The sequence below is a fragment of the Zeus faber genome, assembly GCF_960531495.2.
Source record: "Zeus faber genome assembly, chromosome: 18".
Lineage (NCBI taxonomy): Eukaryota > Metazoa > Chordata > Actinopteri > Zeiformes > Zeidae > Zeus > Zeus faber.
The window spans coordinates 9,797,054-9,816,154 of record NC_137210.1 but is presented as its reverse complement, the minus strand read 5'-3'; the positions used below and the strand labels follow the sequence as shown (position 1 = coordinate 9,816,154).

General features: G+C 48.8%; 1 protein-coding gene across 1 annotated transcript in view; it reads right to left on the bottom strand.

Annotated features, from left to right (window-relative positions):
• Positions 1 to 12,584: 12,584 nt before the first annotated feature.
• Positions 12,585 to 19,101, bottom strand: part of plcl1 (phospholipase C like 1) — a gene marked incomplete at its 5' end in the record, with an annotated part of 59,723 nt that continues 53,206 nt past the window's right edge. Inside the window, 4 exons of the mRNA XM_080019745.1 lie at positions 12,585 to 12,816; positions 13,100 to 13,209; positions 16,970 to 17,045; positions 18,030 to 18,233. Of these exons, the coding sequence (XP_079875871.1) occupies positions 12,637 to 12,816; positions 13,100 to 13,209; positions 16,970 to 17,045; positions 18,030 to 18,233 (570 nt within the window). The 3' untranslated portion in view covers positions 12,585 to 12,636. The remainder of the gene's footprint in view (positions 12,817 to 13,099; positions 13,210 to 16,969; positions 17,046 to 18,029; positions 18,234 to 19,101) is intronic.

The following is a 19,101-nucleotide window of genomic DNA, read 5'->3' as shown; positions in this document are numbered from 1 at the left end:
TGGTAGCGTGATGGTCCGGACGCTGCCTTCACAGGTTGAGATCATGATCTTTTCATCCTGACTTGAGGGTTCAATGCCGGGTGATCTTGTAAAAGCTGGCATGTGCGTGGGCTCAGCGTGAAGGCGACCTCCTGGCGTGATGGTCCAGACGCAGCCGTCACAGGTTCAAGTGCTTATTTTTCCATCCGTGTCCTGTTCCTTGAATCAAATTATTGGAGGACACGACACGAGCTTCTTTTTTTTTAAGCTGGATCGCAACAACCACGAATCCCTCTGCAGTCTGGGGGGGGGGGCTTGGCACCCAGCCTCCCAGAATGATGCGCTAGGGGGTTTTCGGAGAGAGGGCCATGTGTGGCTGGAGTTTTGAAACACCTCAGAACAACTGAGTCTAGATGTGTGTCTAGAGGAAGAAAGCGATACCGTCATGTCGAATAGCCGCCCTATAGATGATGCATGTCTGAATGAGGACTTCTCAAATATTGTGACAATCTAACAAGAGGATGGAGACAGTAAAAAGGTTGATGAACACAGCTTTCCTCTTCTAGATGCACTTCTCACTCATCTCTAGCATGCAGGCTTTCTCTTGGGAAACCCCCGAGCGCCATCATTCCCGGAGGCTGGTGGGGGGGGGGGGGGGGGCACCAAATTCCCCTACCAGACCCACCGCAGTGGGATTTGTTGTTCTGGCTACCGGGGCAGAGAGGGAGTGGAGCCGGTCACCCGCGGACATCAAGTGGGTGCGTACTGACAACACCATCACGCCACCGGCTTGGTCTCCGGGCGCCGCATCTCTAAAAAGAGCCGAACTTTTCATCACGGAAGTCCCAACAATAGAAGTGTTTCTTCTCCTCTGCCCACCATGTCCATGTCCACTGCGTGCGTTACGAAGGGCCTTTTTCCAAAATTCCAATTGTTGGGATACTGAAGGTATGTGAGTGATGCACAGCAACAACCGCTGGAGTTTTTATGAAAACAAAAATCCACACAAATTTACCAGGCCCATGAGGCTCCAGGAAATTGCCGAACTATGCAATTATTTTCGCTTCAAGTGACATTTAAGCATTCAGAGGAGCTCAGTTCAAAGGTGGGCAATTATGATATTTATTACCGATAATTTGATGTTTTATAATGTTTGATGGCTCGTCGGGTGGCCATTTTAGGAGGAAATGTTCCGGCCCGTCATATTCAGTTTTGAAGTTGTTCTAAAAGTGTGCAAAGGCAGAAAGAAATGTCGAAAATGATGACGTTTCGAATTGATGGCGTCGTCATCAAACCCTTTCAGAAAACACCATTAATTGCCGGGGGCCGTGTGAGACTGCCGGGGCTCGTTCCCTCCGTTGGAATGCCCGCGACATTACGCCAGTTTTTTTTTGCGCGATGGTTTTTCGGGGAGAAAAAAAGATGAGAGTTTCTCTGCATAATCACAGGCCTGGGGATAGAGCTATGTTTAAATGGCCGCCGCAATAGCTACCCTGTCCTCTCCCGCAGCACTCCCATGACCCTGGCTGGAAGGGACTGCACCGGCCAGACACAATTAGTGGTCACAGATACCTAGGTGTGTGCTCGTGAGCGTCCGTGTGCATGTGTGGGTGTGTTTGTGTGGGTGTGTGTTTGTGTGGGTGGTGTGTGGGTGTGTGCAAAGTAGCCTCTGTGGGTGTTTTTCGCATGCAAATTCACATACACATACAGTACGTGCATGGATGTGTGTGTGTGTGTGTGTGTGTGTGTGTGTGTATGTGTGTGTGTGTGTGTGTGAGAGAGAGCGAGACAGCGTGCATGTGCATATTTGTTTAGTCTGCTCAACCCAAAACATCAGTCAGTGGGCGTGCTTTGTCTGTCGGATGTCTACAGCCAACGTGTCCAGAACAGTTTTTCATATAAATTCTAGAAGAATCCAGGCTCAAAAATAATTATTTAATGCATTCGTTTTACTCACAGGACACTGAAAACCTTTTTGTACTCGAAGTTTGGGGAGCAAATTGTGCTAAACTTTCCTGAGAAACGTTACTTCTCTCGGGTAACAACCCCCCCCCCCCCCCCCCCCCCAAAAAAATTCACATTTCCACAATTCACCAGTCTCCCCAAATCATCCTCATTGTTGAAACCTGAATGTCCGCTACGTTCCAATCAACCGTCCTTCCTTTTATCAAGGTTTTCTCCTGTGATTGCTCGAGGCAATCGGAGTCCCTCTTATTCCTTCTTCCCGCGCTATCGCAGTCGCCTAAAAGGAAAAACATAATTTTAGACCACAAAGGCCAGAAGGGAAATGGAGCTAAGTGTCTGGGATTCGGAGGAAATCAACACTGACAATTGCGCTCCACGGGCTATTTAGACCAGACAGTGGTGTCTGTGTGTCGGGGTTTGTATTGCGTACGTGTGGTGGGACACCTTACTCTCAGGTTTTAAGTGGAAGGAAACCATGGACAGTTCGGTCGGTGCGCAGTGAGGGCTGCAGTCATTATCTCAGTGGAATAAGGAAAGGGGCGGTGATTTCTGTATTTCTTTGGATGTTGGCCACTCTCCGTACAGGGACCCAACGCCGGGGGGACACGGGGGGCAGGATAATGATGAATGAGGGAGCGTCCCCATGGTCGCTGGACATTCCTAGGGTGGTCGCCCTTCACACCGACGTTCTGCTCACCGGTGGGGCTGCACGGGGGAGGCCGACGGAACAAGCGCACTCGAATAAAGCCCATCGTCTATGAGTCGAAAAAGCCGGAAAGGCAAACACACGCGCGCACGCATACACCTCTTCATCGAACGCAAAGCGAGCCGGCTCGTTCATTCTCTCTCTCTCTCTCTCTCTCTCTCTCTCTCTCTCTCACCTCGGCGTTTTGGCGCCCGCGTCCCGATTTCCCCTTGTCGACGACTTTGTTGGTCGTTTATCAACTCCGGGCGCTCAAGAAGGCGCTTGTGTTCGTGGGAAATGACGTCCAGTTTGTTCTCTGGAAGAAAAAACATGGCCGGGGTCTCTTCCATTCATGCAGCCGCTCTCCACACATGAATTCTGGGATATCTGGGTTCAATCCAGTTAGGCGAGCCACCCACCGACAGAAAAACCTTGATATTTCGGGCGGTCTCGGCTTCATGCGAACTTCAGCTTGGAAAATGAGTTGACTGGGAAAGTCTAGTTCCCAGGCGATTATAGGTATATTGATAAACGGCCAATGACTCGGTTCTCACCTTGTTCCCTTGAATGAGTTATGAGGCGAACCTGCCTCTTCTCCCTCGCTGTAATGGACCCATCCCTCCTCCCACGCTTCCCCAAATGGACTTCTTTCTTCATATTTCCCTGTCATACAGTAGACTAAGAGTTTATTAATGTAACCGGTGATCAATTACAGTCTACTGTAAACTCATTTGGTTTGGACGGATGATTGATTCGCTTTCAGAATCCATGCGATGGAATATGCAGAAACAATTTCAACAGAAACCAGGAAGATGCTACAATACAATCTATAATCTCCAGTTTGTGGAGCTTTATTTTTTTTTAAAAGGTAGCCTTTAACGGTAAAGCCATTCCAAGTTTACCGTGATCCCGTTACCCCTAAACCCTGTGAGAACACATAAAAACCTACCCCCTCGCCACATCACATGAGAGTCGCGAGTTATTTTTCAGCGCGGGTCACGGCGGTCAACGTGCTTAACGTATGTCATCGCCGTCTTAATATCCTCTTAATGGAAGCGAGTTGCCGGCGATCCGGCTGACTTTCCGACGCGTTCTAACAGTAACGTTACACGAAGATGTGAATTTCGCCTTCTCTGTGAACCGTGTCGCGCTCGGCAACAGGCTCTGGTTTGCCTCACTGTACCTGCCTGGAACCGGGGGCGGTGGGGGGGGACCTCGCTCGCTGAGACCTCGTACACACAAACAACCTGGCCCAAACACATGCGCACGCACACACACACACACACACACACACACACACAAGGTACACAAACAGCGGCGCATGGCAGTTCTTTTCAGTCGCTTCACAATGTCCAGACGGCCCACTGTCAGAGAACCAAATGAATGGCTGTTTATATTAGAAGGCTGGTTTAATGAATTAGACCCACAGCTCCTCTGTGTCAACGCCAGGCACATACAGACCAGACCATCCTCCGCTCCCTCTACCCCACCGACGGTTTGGGGGGGTGTGTTTGTTGGGGGCGGGGGGGAGCGCACCCTGATTGCGTCCTCCGGGACGGGGCGAGTTTGGGGGGGGGGGGGGGGGGGCGCCCGACGCCCCCTCTGAGGGCTCCCCGCTAATTTGCAGAGGGCATCTGGTAGAGGCTGTGCATGCTCATCCGCCCCCCGCACCCCCCCCCTCCCCCCCCCATCACGAGAGCTACGCACCTACCCACACCATCTCCTCCTACACCCCAAATAAACGCACACACACGCACATACATACTTATTGCCAAATCTCCCGCCACAAGAAACCAAAGACTGTGTGTGTTGGAAAGAGTGAGTCTATGTTTGTTTCTGGGAGTGTGTGTGTGTGTGTGTGTGTGTGTGTGTGTGTGTGTGTGTGTGTGTGTGTGTGTGTGTGTGTGTGTGTGTGTGTGTGTGTGTGTGTGTGTGTGTGTGTGCGTGTGTGTGATTGAGCATGTGTGTGTGTAGGTGTTTAGGTGGGTTGGTGGGTGGGGGTGGGTGGGTTACTGAGGAAACTGGCACATGTTTGAGCAAATATGTATACAATATGAGGTTTGCCACCCAGGCGTACATATACACAGGACTCCAGCGAGGGCCGGCTCTGCTTCTCCTTTCTCTCTGCCCTACCTCGCCCATTGTTTGTGTGTGCGCATGTGTGAGTGCGTGTGTGTGTGTGTGTGTTTGTGTGTGTGTGTGTTTGTGTGTGTGTATGTTCGCGCGAAGCAGAGCTGTCATCTAAGCTCATCAGCAGCCGACGGAAAGGAAGAGCTTCTGACTTGCTGCCTCAGGACAGACAAGGCCTGACAGATGGAAGAAAGAGAGCGAGAGAGAGAGAGAGAGAGAGAGAGAGAGAGAGAGAGAGAGTGGGGGGGGGGGTGTGATAAGGGAGGCATAGAGACGACTCCTGAGAACACTCGGAACAACTTGACGCTCTGCACTTACGGGGAGAGATAGAGAGAGAGAGAGAGAGAGAGAGAGAAAGAGAGAAAGAGAGAAAGAGAGGGAGGCAGGTGAGGAAAGAGAGAGAGAGGAGAAAGTGGCTTCAGCAGATATTTTACTGTGTCCCGCCACACCTCGTATGAAAAAAAGATCATCTCAACGACAACAACCAAGCCAGCGATATGAAATGATTTCTCCTCTTTTCAATCATTTTTTCTGGCGCGTCTCTCGAAATGAGCGAGAGAGTGCCCCTCTTCTTCTTTTGTCCCCCCCTTCCCCGCCTCTATTACTCATCTCTAATTTACCCAGAGTCCCGTGGTGCGCAGGAGCCTCTCAAATTGCCTTTGTCCGTTTATGTACGGGACCGGGAACAGCTTGTGTCTGTGTGTGTGTGTGTGTGTGTGTGTGTGTGTGTGTGTGTGCGTGCATGCATGCAGGCTAACTGTGTGTGTGTGTCCGCGTGTGTGTGTGTCCGCGTGTGTGTGTGTGTGTGTGTGTGTGTCTCTGTGTGTGTGCGCGGCTGCACCGAAACAGTAGGGCGGTGGTAGAGATTGCTGTAATCATGTAGTGCTACATGTTCATTAGGCACGCAGTGGGAACCATGCTCACAGTTTTTAGCGAGCAATTAAAGAAGCCAAGGCCATTAACAGCAACCAGGCGCCGGCTCTTAAGGACGGAGACAGGGAGAGAGAGAGAGAGAGAGAGAGAGAGAGAGAGAGAGAAGGAAAATGAGAAGGAGAAGGAGAGAGAGAGAGAGAGAGCGAGAGAGCGAGAGAGAGAGAGAGAGGTGGCCCCGGCAGTCATGGCTGTAGTACAATTGAAAAACGGCTTCAAAAATGTTTTGCCCAGCGGTGAGTGAGTGAGATTGTACAGCACTTATTCATCTCCGGAGGAACGGCAGGAGAGCGTTTGTTCAGAAAGCTCCGGAAAATACGGTCGAGCTGAACTCCGAGTCTCGATGGTACTTTAAGGGGACTTGGCCTCGAGTGCCCAGCCCCAGGTACAGCAGTATCTCAGGGTGTGGGCGACAGGGGAGGAAAGGGGAAAGGAGGGTGTCGGAGAGGTGTGGAACTCACCCCAGTGAGTGTGATTACATTTGCTCTCTGACTTTTGCACAGCGGAGTGTCAGACTCCTCGGGCTGGCGAAACCAATTTTCTCCCCGAAACAGGATTAACTCGCCCGCTTTCAATTTGCACACCCAAGGGCCAGCGACTCATCTCGCTCAAGAGTGGGGGCCAAAAAGTGACTTTCGCTTTTTTTGGTCATTGAAAAGATCCTTTTATAGAACAACTCAAATGGCTTTGGTAGCAGTCGTTATAAAGTGTGCAACGGAGATGAGAGAATGACAAAAGGAAAAAAATACTTTACACCGACTTGGAGTGGACCTCCTCCTCCTCCTCCTCCTCCTCCTCCACAAATGCACTCATTCTCCGCTTGGAAGCACAATTTTCATCAGGTGGCTTCTTTAAGAGGCGACAACAACGGGGAAAAAAAAAAAATGTAATCCCGGCTAAACTTTCCAATAACATGTTGCGCCGCTCATCATCCCCTGAGTGCAATCTTTAATACAGCCCAGATAATGTCGCAAGTATAATTGTTCATCATGAGAGGCAGAGCCACGCAGCGCCATTGTCAGACCGCCTCTCCCTTTTGTGGTCGGTTCAAAGACGGACAAATAAGATGCAATTTAGAAAATTTTAAGAGGTGATGTTTTTTCTTTTCTTTTTTTTTTCCTTTTTTCCTCAATCACTGTAAAATTGCCTCTGGGTGAGGGCTGTAATTAAAGCAGGAGAAGCACTCGCTCTTTTGCGCGGTTGTGGCGGACTAAAATACAACCCGGAGGCTCTAATAGCGCAGCGCCGCTCCTGACTGCCTCATCACGCCTGCAACACCTACTCACCGCGGCCGCTTCTCGCAGATTGTTTGTTTGTCGCTGCTGCTCTCCGTGATAGATGCCTTTGGAAAAGAGGGTTTATAATGTATGTAAGTGCGATTTTCAGAGGGCTGCTCTCGTATTCAAAGAAATAGGCCTGTACGGAGAAGAAATGCATTTCATAATTTTTAAAGCCACGCAATCATGAGTGGCTTGGGACAGATTCTTGACACCATCAATCAAACTATGGTGTCTGCGTGGTGACTCGCTTCTACTCATAGCGGGGTGGTGATAGATAAGGCCGCCATCTCGGCTGCTTCCTGGCTCCGTCCCGGCCGGATGGGCGTCCCTCCGGGTAGCCTCTGGCCCGGGGCGAGGGGCTTCGCCGGCAGGCACGGAGCGACACAGCCAACGGCCTCCAGATGTTGCGCTGCATTAGCAGCTGACAGCCTGTCGTGTCACCGCCTCCGCCGGCGCACAGCCCCATCACCTCCATCTGCTTCCCGACACAGGGCTGGGAGCTTTTCATCCCCTTTGTCGTAGACTATATAAAAGATACGGCTTCAGAGATAGCTATCTAGTTTGATTGGTAGATTGAAGATGGACCTCCAAGTTGGAGGTGGACCAAAGTCACGGCCATTGCCCTCAGACAGTGCTCTCCTTGGGGGCAAAATCAGGGGTGTAGTGGCCCCCAGAACGCGGCGCTCTGGTACTTATTTCGGTTAAATGGTGAGGGTGGTGGAAAGTCACAAAATACAAGCACTTTGTTAGTGTACTTAAGTACATATATCAAGTATTTGTACTTACTTTCCACTTTTACTCCTCCACCGCATTAAACAGAAAAATGTTATTTTTACTCTTCTACATTTCTAACACAGTCAAGCTACTTTAGTTAAGAAAGAATTGTATCATAGGGCTTAGTTTTTATCAAACTGCTGATTGAGGATTGCCCTTCAATAATTCAAGCTGTCCATATCCTTCTAAATTATGTATGTATGTATTTTTTATGTATTTTATGAGGTCTGCACACTGCAATGGCGCTGTGATGGATGGTAAGATATATATATATATATATATATATATATATATATATATATATATATACACACATATATACGTGTTTAACCTCCAAATGCATTTTCGGTGTACTGATTATTTGGATATGTAATTACATATAAATTCTCCAAAATGCAAGAATTTAAAACTCTGACATTTCAAAATGTTCCCGCCAAATCTCCCTTCCAGGTCTCAAGGTTAGTGAGCACCTGACTTTAATAATAACATCACCTCTTTATCTAATAAAGCATCAAGCAGGGGTAAAAGACATGTACGCAAATATATAACAAAATAAACCTACGTTCTAACAATTTGGAATTGTTCTTTTCAAAAAGGCTATGAAACAAATGTACCTGTGTAAAAAGATCTTTTATTAGTCTGCTTATAATAACAACAACAACAACAATGATAATAATAATAATAATAATAATAATAATAATAATAATAATAATAATAACAATAATAATAATAATAATAATAATTCAAAAAATATAATTATTATAATAATATTGAGAAGTTTAAAAAAATGATCCATTTTTTATTTAATTAAAATGAATCAGAAATTAATGCTATGGGTCCTCCTTGAATCAAATGGGAACACCGTCCATTTCCATGCATTTCGTGCAGCACGCAGAGCACGCAGTCCCAATCCCGGTCAGAAGTTGCCTTCCCAGATATCTTGATGTTTGGCCCCACCTATTGGAGATATCACCAAACTTCATCTTCCACACCTTTACATAAATATCCCCAGAAATTAAGGTCTCCCCTGTAAAATGTTTTATTGCATGAAAAAAAACATGTGTAGTTCAATAAAGCAGAAGCAGACACTGCGGCGGATGGAAATCTTAAGAACCAGGAGGCGCTGCTCGCCAAAGGACACAAGGACACAGGGCTGGTCAGTAAAAGATAGATTTATTTAGTCTAAGATACATACGTTGTCATGTTACATTTGGTTATTTGTCAGATAGAAAACACGATAGCTTTTTTTAAAATAAATGCGAGGTCCATTTAATTAATATTCCGTTATGAGCTTTAAAACACACTTCAATAAATACTTGTTTTTATTTATTTTTTGTTCTATTTTACAAACACGTACAGTGACAGTTAGCAACAGTCGAAGGAACAACATCGGTTTCGAAAGGTGTCAGAGGTGAGAAAAGATAAAAGGCCGGCGCAGACGTCGTAGTAGTAGTAGTAGCAGGGCCTCCCATTCCTTTTACTGTTTGCCTTTTTTTTCCAACAGTGTTTTGTTCCCCCCCCCCCCGGAGGGGACGGTTGGAGCCGACCCGCGTCACGGCGTTCATACGGTTTTGGAATGACTCTCGATCGCGGGTAGAAAGCTGTGGCCTCGCAGCCCCAGGAGAGCACGGAGCGTTTACCCGGCTCGGGGGGTTAAGACACTTGGGTTCAAAAGGACGCGGTGCACCCTGGTTCAGAGTGCGTGCCGGCCGCCCGCCGCTCCACCCGGGGTTGTCGGTCGGGTGAGGACGGACGCAGCTCAGCCGCCAGCCTGCTCCACCTGGAGGTGCAGTCGGTTGCAGACGGATAAACACTCCGGGAACCAGGGTGGGAGCGTCGGAATATAGGGGGGCGGGAGTTACCGTCCCCTGTGGGGGGACCTACAGAGGTAATTGTGGGTCGTTTCTTATTTCCAATACTGCACAATGAACACATCGCCAGCTAAATCGAAATAAATAGCGCCCCGTAGAGGCATAATCTGTTACAATTTAAAAATATAATAAAAATACAGTGAGGGGAGCAACAGGGGACAAAGGCAATAGCAACGTTGTCATTTCTATTCCGACTTCTTTCATGGCCGAGGTGTTTTTTTTTTCTGGCCGATAGCTTCATCTTCCATTCAAATAATGAGCTGCCATGTTTTTGTCTCGCTATAATATCTGATGGATTCATTTTACAGTAATATTATATCATCAGGTTCAATTTGAGGTTTAACCTCATTCCACTTCTTCTACTACAACCGTGCTGACATCTACACCGGTAGACCTCCTGCTTTGTGGCGACCCCACGTGTCCATACACACACACACACACACACACACTGAGGGTGCAGATAACCCCCTCCGTCACCCTCCGATTCCCTGACCCGCATTGTGTTGCCCTTGTTGGCGATCATGTAAACCAGAGCACAGGAAGCAAGCGGCTTCGTTTTACCGAGAGCGACTCGTTAATAATGCAGCGCGGCCCAAACGTAAACCGGTAACAGGAGCCACGCCCAGAGTTTCCCCTCCAACGGTGGTGTGCGCCAATTTGCAGGAGCTCTCGCGGTGTCTTCTGGGCCGGTGGGGCCGGAGGTTACGTGGCTCGATCGATTTGGCAACGACTGCAAACTCGTATGTTTTCGGGAGCCGGGACGCAGGTAGCGGTGGAGGTGAAAGACGACGATGGTTGCGACACAACCAGATAAAATCCAATGGCGCGTACACACACACACACACACACACACACACACACACACTCACACACACACACACACAGCATAAGGAGACGCACAGTTACTCTTACACACACCTACAGGCCTCCAGTGAGTCAGGGTGTTATTTATAGTGCAAACCAGCAGGAGCTGTCATTCTGTCTATCTCTCACAGCCAATTAGGAAGCCCTTCAGGTGTTCAGCTCACACACACACACACATGCACACACACACGCGCGCACACACACACACACACTCACACACACGTCCACCACATTCCAGTCTTTCTCTTCCTTCCGTCCTCGATCATTCCTTTTATTATCGGCCTCCTCCTGTGACTCTGACTCAGGGACAGAGCTGAAGGGAACAAGGTCTGGAGTGTGCGAGGAGGGAGTGGACGCCGTGGACCAACTGACAAGAAGTAGGGGAGGAAGGATCCCAAGAATGAAACTCCTAATGAAGCTCCGGCAAACAGGGGGAACGCGTACTGTCGGCGGTGGTCGCTCTCCAACAAACCAAAAAACAAGAGGATGTACAGGACGGGGTCACAGCACAGCACATGGAAGCGACGAGCAACTCCAATCCGGCAATTACCACACTTTGAAATGTCACACGGATTATAACAGTGTGTAAACAGTGCACGGTAGCACAGCAAAAGCAGCTCGGGATGACTGGGATCTGGCAATTACCACACTTTGAAAATGTCACACTCATTACGACGGCGTGTTTCCATACTAAGCCTCTTGTTATTTTTTTTTTGGAGATTGGCTTTTGTTAGGCTTGGGGCGGGCAGGCCGGCAGCCGGGCAACCGATACGATGCGTACCTTCCCTTGTCCAAATAAGGACGGTCGGTTTCAAACGGAGGGGGAAAGATTTGAAGGATCTCGGAAAGGCCTTTTCCTGCCACGTTGGGTTAAGTTCTTGGTCTTGTTCGTTCGTGCAGTGTTCAAAGGCAGCATGAAATGAAATACAATGCAAATCATTTTAAAAGCAGGGTGTAAACGCACCGGTATCGGCCGTTTTTGCTCCCTTCATCGAGACGCCGGTACAATCAACACAGAACGCCACCGGTTAGAAGAAGGCTGGCGTCCGTACTACCAGCGCGTCCCTGCACTCCTTCGGCTCCACACACATTCAGGAATGCATTGTGCTTTGATTCCCTAAGCATTCTCGCAATACATATCTAGTCACGTATCGCCGAATCCAAAATAGCATACTTGGTCAATGTTTAAACATTAAGGGAAACAAAGCGAATTCCCACCGCACACACAAACGCACGCACGCACCCGCACACACGCACACACAACACACACATACACACACAAAGACAATGAGCCTCCCTTGTTTGCTGTGTGTTACAGTTTCGGATGCCATGTGAACTCAGCTACACGGCACCAGGAGAGTACTACAGTGCTTACACATCCTCTCAGCGTCTCCAGTTACTCCCTCTGTTTTCCTCTCCTCCTCCCCTGCCTGTCCTGTCTCATTCCCCCCATCCCCACCACTTGCTGGCTACCTGCCCGGGGTTTGGGGTCATGGAGATAACAAGAGCCGCCCCCCGGGTTTGCTGTGTGGGTGTGTGGGTGTGTGTGTGTGGGGGGGGGGGTTGTGTAGCTGAGTTTCTAACAGCATCCTATCCGTCCAACCGTTTGCACACGGACCGAAACACACACACACACACACAGAAAAACAGACAAACAAACAAGTGAACAACACACAAAACGCGGAAATCGGAAACTGGAAGGAGCCCAGATGCCGAGAGAACGCAAACGCAGACGGCCGACGCCGCCAGCTCTACAAGCCAGCTCGGTTGTCGCCGGCTGGGATGCCGGCTCTCTTTGTTCGGAAAAAGACGACATCGAGGAGGCTTTACACTTAAAAAAACAAAAAACAAACACTTTGTTTGTTCGCTCGTTGGTTTACCCGTCGCGCGGTTGTTACACTGACATTCAGAAGAAGCCTCGTCGCGGGCGGGACCACCCATCTGCACCCCGTACGTAAGGCTCTAAAGGGGACACTGCTCGGGTCTAGGCTACTCTAGACACTGGTCACTGCACTGGTAACAGGGGGACAGCACAACTGGAACAGGAATAGCATTCTCTCTCTCTCTTTCTCTCTCTCCCTCTTCACTTCAACTTGTTCCCTTTTCTCCACCTCCTCTTCCAGGTGAAAGAGGAGGTGTATGGTGGCGGGGGGCGGCATCAGATGCGGCCGTTGCCGTGGGAGCTGCCTCTGTGGCCGGACACCGGGTGGGAGGTGTAGTGGAGCTCGGTGGCGGCGGAGGAGGCGGAGGTGAGGCCGCACGCCTCGCAGGCCAGAGCCAGCTGCCTGAGAGCGTCCAGGGAGTCCATCTTGGCCCCCCGCAGGAGGTCACACTGTCCCTGCGCAGACAGGCGGAGAGATTGTGAGTGTGGGTGTGTGTGTGTTTGTAGGCCTGCGTCTGGACACGCATTGGCCTACGCCCGAATTATGTTGGAGGAACTTAGAAAACCCCAATCACTTTTCCCTTGAGTGAACAAATGTAAAGGAAATGATGACGTGACTTCTAGCCTATGTTCTGCATGCTGGGTGAAAATATCTTGTCTTTGTGTATGTGTACAATACGTACATTGCATGTTTAATGTGTGTGTGTGTGTGTGTGTGCGCGCGTGCGTGTCTCAGCACCTTGAGCACGGTGATGTTCCAGGTGAAGCTCTCCACCGCTTTGTTCTGCTTGCGCCCCTTGAGGCCTTCCTTCTCGCCCAGCCGAGAGAGCTCCTCGTGGTACTCCATGCCTGTGCGCCGAACACCAAAAAAAAAACACACATTGCCTCCATCGGTGAGGTGGAGCGAGGGGAAGGTCCGGGGGATCATACCGCGAGGATGTAGCCACTGATGAAACCACTTTAAATGGAGCTGAAAGTTACCGCACAGGCTTTGGTGTCTGGTGAGTCGCTAATGGGAGATTCGTGTGAGTTTGGTTTCGCGGTGACGTCACATATATTCCTATTAATAACTCAGCGCTATGAACACACAGAGGTGACTTGGGGGAGGCTGAGATGGCCTCTCACCGCATTTACTCAAGGATGTCTCCTGACATTCAGAAGCGAGCTTGGAACGCTTGCCGCCGATTGGCTGGAAGCACGCCAAGCCCACTTCTGATTGGTAATGGGTGTGGTATTCAGCCGGCGCGATTATTCCGCCGGCAACAGTAAACAAGTGAGATAAATAAAAGAAAGAGGGAGGGTGACCGCGTTTTTTCCGTCGCTTATTGATCTTATTAAAATGAAATTCCGTCGGGAGGTAAACGACCGCGGAAGAACTTCTGGAGGCGCCGTTTGATGGAGAGGATGACGGCGATGTTTCCTGAACGGTCTCCTCTGAACCTTTTTTTTTTTTTTCTTTTCTTACATTTTCCATTCGTATGTCTATATACAACATCAGGAGGCACAACCAAGCGTCTCGGCAGCAGCAGCAGCAGCAGCAGCAGCAGCAGCTCTCCATTGTGCCTCTGCTAGCACTTCATCTTCTGCACCTTGTAGGGGAAGAGGCAGGTCTAAAAATAAATAAAAATAAAATCTGCCCTCCCCAACACGCACGGTGGAGGAGACAGGGACAAAACGTGTGCACGGGCCAGGTCTTCTGTGCGACCGGCGTCAAGGTCTCCAGCGGCCCAGCCAGCCCCGCCAGCACGAAATGCGGAACAGCCCTGGAAAAATGAGAGTGACAGCGACGTCGCCCCTACAAAAAAATGCATTCCGCCCGCGCAGAACCCCCCCAGAGTCAAGCTAGATCCCACAGTAGATTACACCCCACTGGACCTGTTTCAACTTTTTTTTTTTTTTTTTTTCAAAGACCGACGTGCAGACGCTACACAAATACAAAATAAACAGGCGGCTTAGAAACCAGAAAAATGTATAAATGGACTGATGTTTATCGAGATGAGCTCTGCAAATTCTTTGGCCTCATCGTCTACGCTGCAACGCGACCACTGAGACCCGTTCAGGACTCTCGGAGGAGGAGCCACATCTACTCGGTCTCCCTTCCATCGGCGGCGACGACGAGGGGCAGGTTCGGAGTTTCGTCCTGGAACGTCCGTGTGAGTGATCCGGAGAAGGATGCGGAGAACGACAGGAAGGAGGCCACACCAGACCATGACGGATTGTTCCGCATCAGACCTCTCATGGATGATATAGTACAGGATGCACTGCCTGCCAGGCATATTACCATCCAAGGAGGGAGCTGGCCATCGATGAGAGAATGGTGGCAGCAAAAGCGAAAACTGACACAACTCAGTATATGAAGAACAAGCGCACAGAAATGGGGATTCAAACTCTTTGTTTTAGCTGACTCCAGCGACCACCACACTGAGACTTTCTTTGTATACACCCATAAATCTAAGTAAGCTAGTGGGAATGGACTATCATATGACAGTGTCGTGAGGCTGATCAATCCAGCTCTTGGGAAGTGGGTACAATGTGTACCTCGACCAATTATACGGATACGGTCTCAAGGAGACTCGAAGGCAGAGATGGCCACTGGACCTTTGTAAATGTTACATGCTCTGCTCCCATCATGGCCCACAACAGGTATATGGGGGCCACCGCCATCACGTACATCCTGGCATCGTGAGATCTTGAGATCAAGTAAAAGGTCAGAAGCCCACGTCACAGAAATTGAGCAAAACAAAAAACGGATAAAGATAACGACCTGTTCAAACTGAATTCTGAAGTCTTTATCTGAACGGACGTCAGGCGACCTTGGGCGACCTTGAGAGGCGGTCTCGTCTTCCGCTACGCCTTGACGACAGATGTGATGCCGTCAAGATGCACGTCCTCCGTAAGTTTTTTTTCCTCTTCCAATGCATTCCGGTTGTTCTTCCAAAATCTTCTTTTTTTCATTTAGACAGGACATTTAATTCATACGGAACAAAAAGGGACCGAGGATTAGGAAAGATTTTCTGCAGAGGCCGAATGGGGTGGGGAGAATGGGAATGCCCAATTTTCAGCTGTATTACCGGGCCTGTAACACTGAGTATGAGAACTCTCATGGGTACAAATGGAAAAGGCTGCATGTCTCCCCTCCTCATTAGCAGCACTGATGTTCTCCCTGACACAAGCAAATTTAAACAATAATCTCATTGTATAAAAATTTGAAATAAAAAAAAAATTAAATTGTTAATCAAACATTTGTTTCCTTTAAATCAGAGCGAGGGCTAAATACAAACTCTCCTGATGAAGTGTTTATGAATAAAATGGGATGTTTCATGTTTGAGGGAAGACCCGTCTGAACGTGAATCAAAATAATTACAAAAATCAAAGAGCATTTTGGATGGCGAGACTGCTCTGTTCTTCTTTCCCCCCCATCAGCAAGCCATTAATTCCCCCCCCCACTCTATGTTAGCAGGGTTTAATTGGTGGAAAAGTCAAGGCATAAAAGTCATGAAAGATCTGTATATAGAAGTTTTCCCCACTTTTGAAACGCAACGGGCCGAATATAATCTTCCCCAGTCATATTTTTTTAGATATCCTCAGGTCAGAAATTTCATAAGAATGAACGTTTTAATTAATCTGTCTTTCCGAATATGCACCCACATACCCAACTGGTCTCTTTTGGCCCAACAACTAGAGGTGCAATATCTTTTATTTACAGCTCACTTTCTACCATTGTAGATACCTCCCTTAGCCATTTAAAATCTGCCTGGTAGGAGGATCTGGGTATCAAACTGACTGAGGAGGAGCGGTGTGAAGCAGAGGAGACTGTCCACCCCTCATGGGTGTGCACTAGACATGGGCTTATGTGCCTCATCACCTTGACTTTTAAAAGGCAAGACTGGCGTAAATGTATATAAAACTGTTAACCCAATCTGTGAACGCCACTCTCGGCCACATGTTTTGGTCCTCTCAGCTGTCTAGATTCTGGGGCTCAATTTTCCAGACTCTGTCTGAGCTCTTCGGGCAGACCCTATAGAGCCTAAGCCCATTATGGCCTTGGCCACTCACTGCTATACTGTCCTTAATCATGTTGTTATTATTATTTTATGTATTTTTCATTTTGTTTGCTTGTTAGTCTGTGTCCATGTATGCTGATGGTACACGCCTTTTTAATAATTATAAAAATGTGCAACCAAGAATTGCATAACTCTTGTCTATGGGGTGTAGAGGGACGGAGTATGGAAGTGGTGGGGTGGTTTATTAGGAATTCAGATTTCTCACATCCTATTTGTACCTGTTCATATACCATATATGAACAGGTACATGGTATATGTACATGTACATGTGTTTATTTGAGACCCTCTTTATGTCTTTATCTTTTGTGGTCTTAATGTAACCCTGTCTTTTTTTTCTAAGAAAACCCAGTAAAGAGAATTATAAAAAAATCAAAAACACATGAGTTAAAAACATTTTTAAGGTGATAAAATAAAGCTACACTAGCTACAGCTTAGCTAAACTATAGCTAAACTAAAAACACGGTTTAGACCTCTACTACTAGCTCGTGTCACACAATTTGCACGAATCTCTCATTTAAAGCCCATTCACCCGCTCGCTCCCCTACCTTCTCTCTGCACCTGGGCGATCCTCTCCTGAACAGCATCCGCATTCTCGATCAGCTGCTTCTGGGCCGTGATCATCTGGATGGATGGACAGACAAAGAGATGGAGAGACACACAAACAGACAGGTAGACAAACAGACAGGAAGACAGGCACAAAGTTAGTCTCTTAATTGCTATTGTTCTCCTCCCACCCCTTCCCATCTCGAACAGCGTTGGGCAGTGACGAGGTAAAGGTTAAGGAGAGAGAGAGATTGTGTGGTGACTAAGCCTGTGTGTGTCTTTATATATATATATATATGTGTGTGTGTGTGTGTGTGTGTGTGTGTGTGTGTGTGCCCAGAAGGGTGTGATGTATGAAAGAAAGCAACAGACTGGAGATCACGCTAAGTGTGACTTTATCACACTGACCTGCCAGCAAAACATAGCTTGATATGCACACACACACACACACACACACACACACACACACACACACACACACACACACACACACACACACATACACACACACACACACACACACACACAATTCCCACAAACACACACACACAAGTATAGAAGCATGGTAATGGATAAAAAATGGTGTCTTGTCGCCTCCGCGTAGTGTGTGTGGGAGTAATGGTAGAGTACAGACAGCAGGTGGGTGAGAGGCTGATCTAATGCAGGAAGAGATAGAGTGGGAGGGGACACAGCTGGCAGCCAGGGTGCGTGTGTGTGTGTGTGTGTGTGTGTGTGTGTGTGTGTGTGTGTGTGTGTGTGTGTGTGTGTGTGTGTGTGTGTGTGTGAGCATGTGTGCCTTCTTGGTGTGTGTGCCTATCTATTATTATATTTGTTTCTATACCTGTGTGTGTGTGTGTGTGTGTGTGTGTGTGTGTGTGTGTGTGTGTGTGTGTGTGTGTGTGTGTGTGTGTCTGTGTAATTTTATGGAGGAGCGCGAGTAACTCTCTTCAACATTTCATGAGACATAAACCACTTTCCTCCTGTAGCACTTTAAGCTCATGAAGTCAATCAAAGTGTGTGTGTGTGCGCGTGTGCACGCCCGGGAACTCTTCTCACACTGACCACGTCGTAGGCGCTGAGCAGTTTCCGCATGGGGTCGGAGACGCTGACCAGGGGCTCCAGACAGGGGTAGCCCTCCTTCAGCACCATGACGGCCCCCATGACGCCCTCCGGGCTCTGCAGCCGCGTGGCAAGGCTCTGGATGCACTGCTTCAGCTTGGCCACAGGGGGGAGCCCACACTGCTCCTTGAAGCTGACACTGGCACTCTGAAACAAGGGAGAGCGAGACAGGGAAGAGAGGCAAGTGTGAGAAGAGGTGGATGAGGAGGGAGAGATGAGGGGGTGGGTGTGGGGGGTGGTATCAGATGTCTGGTTTTTGGCCTGTTTACGGCAGCAGTAGCTCATCAAGATGGACGTGCGAAACAAACCCAAAGACATCGGGGTCACACACATGGACATTGCACACAGCGCATACTGTACACGCCTCCCCATCACCCACCATCAGCATGGCTTTCTGGCCTGTAAATCTACCGAAAACGACGCCCCGTTCATTCTAGAGACACGGCATGAATTAAACATCGAGAACCCTACACTCCGGCCGAGTTTCCCAACCCGCGGTTTCGGGGACACTTGAGAGGGCGGAAGTCGTGAGGGGCAGGGTTGTGCGACGGCTCGGAGCGAGTATTGCGTTCCGGTCTTAACCCTAACCTAGATTGTCAACGGCCCGACCGTTCGGCCACCGGCCCTAACCTCAAGTGCCCCAGCGACAGTCACACAACCCCACCTGAGTGATGCACGCGCGCGTGTTGTGCATGTGCGTGTGTGCGCATGAAAGCAGACGTGGGGACAAGGCCACAGCTGCCCGCACGACACAGCTAGAGCGAGAGAGGAAGAGGACAAAAAGATAACAAGCGGATTGAAGAGTTGTTTGCGAGCAACAGAATATTATTTGTATGAAGGACTGTGTGTGTGTGTGTGTGTGTGTGTGTGTGTGTGTGTGTGTGTGTCCGCTGGGGGTCTGTGTGTGCACGCTCATCTGATTGAGTGATTGAGCGAGATTTTGTGTATAGAGATAAGCTGGTCTTTGCTGTGACCAGGTATTTATAGACCATGTAATCCTCCGCTCCTTCTTTCC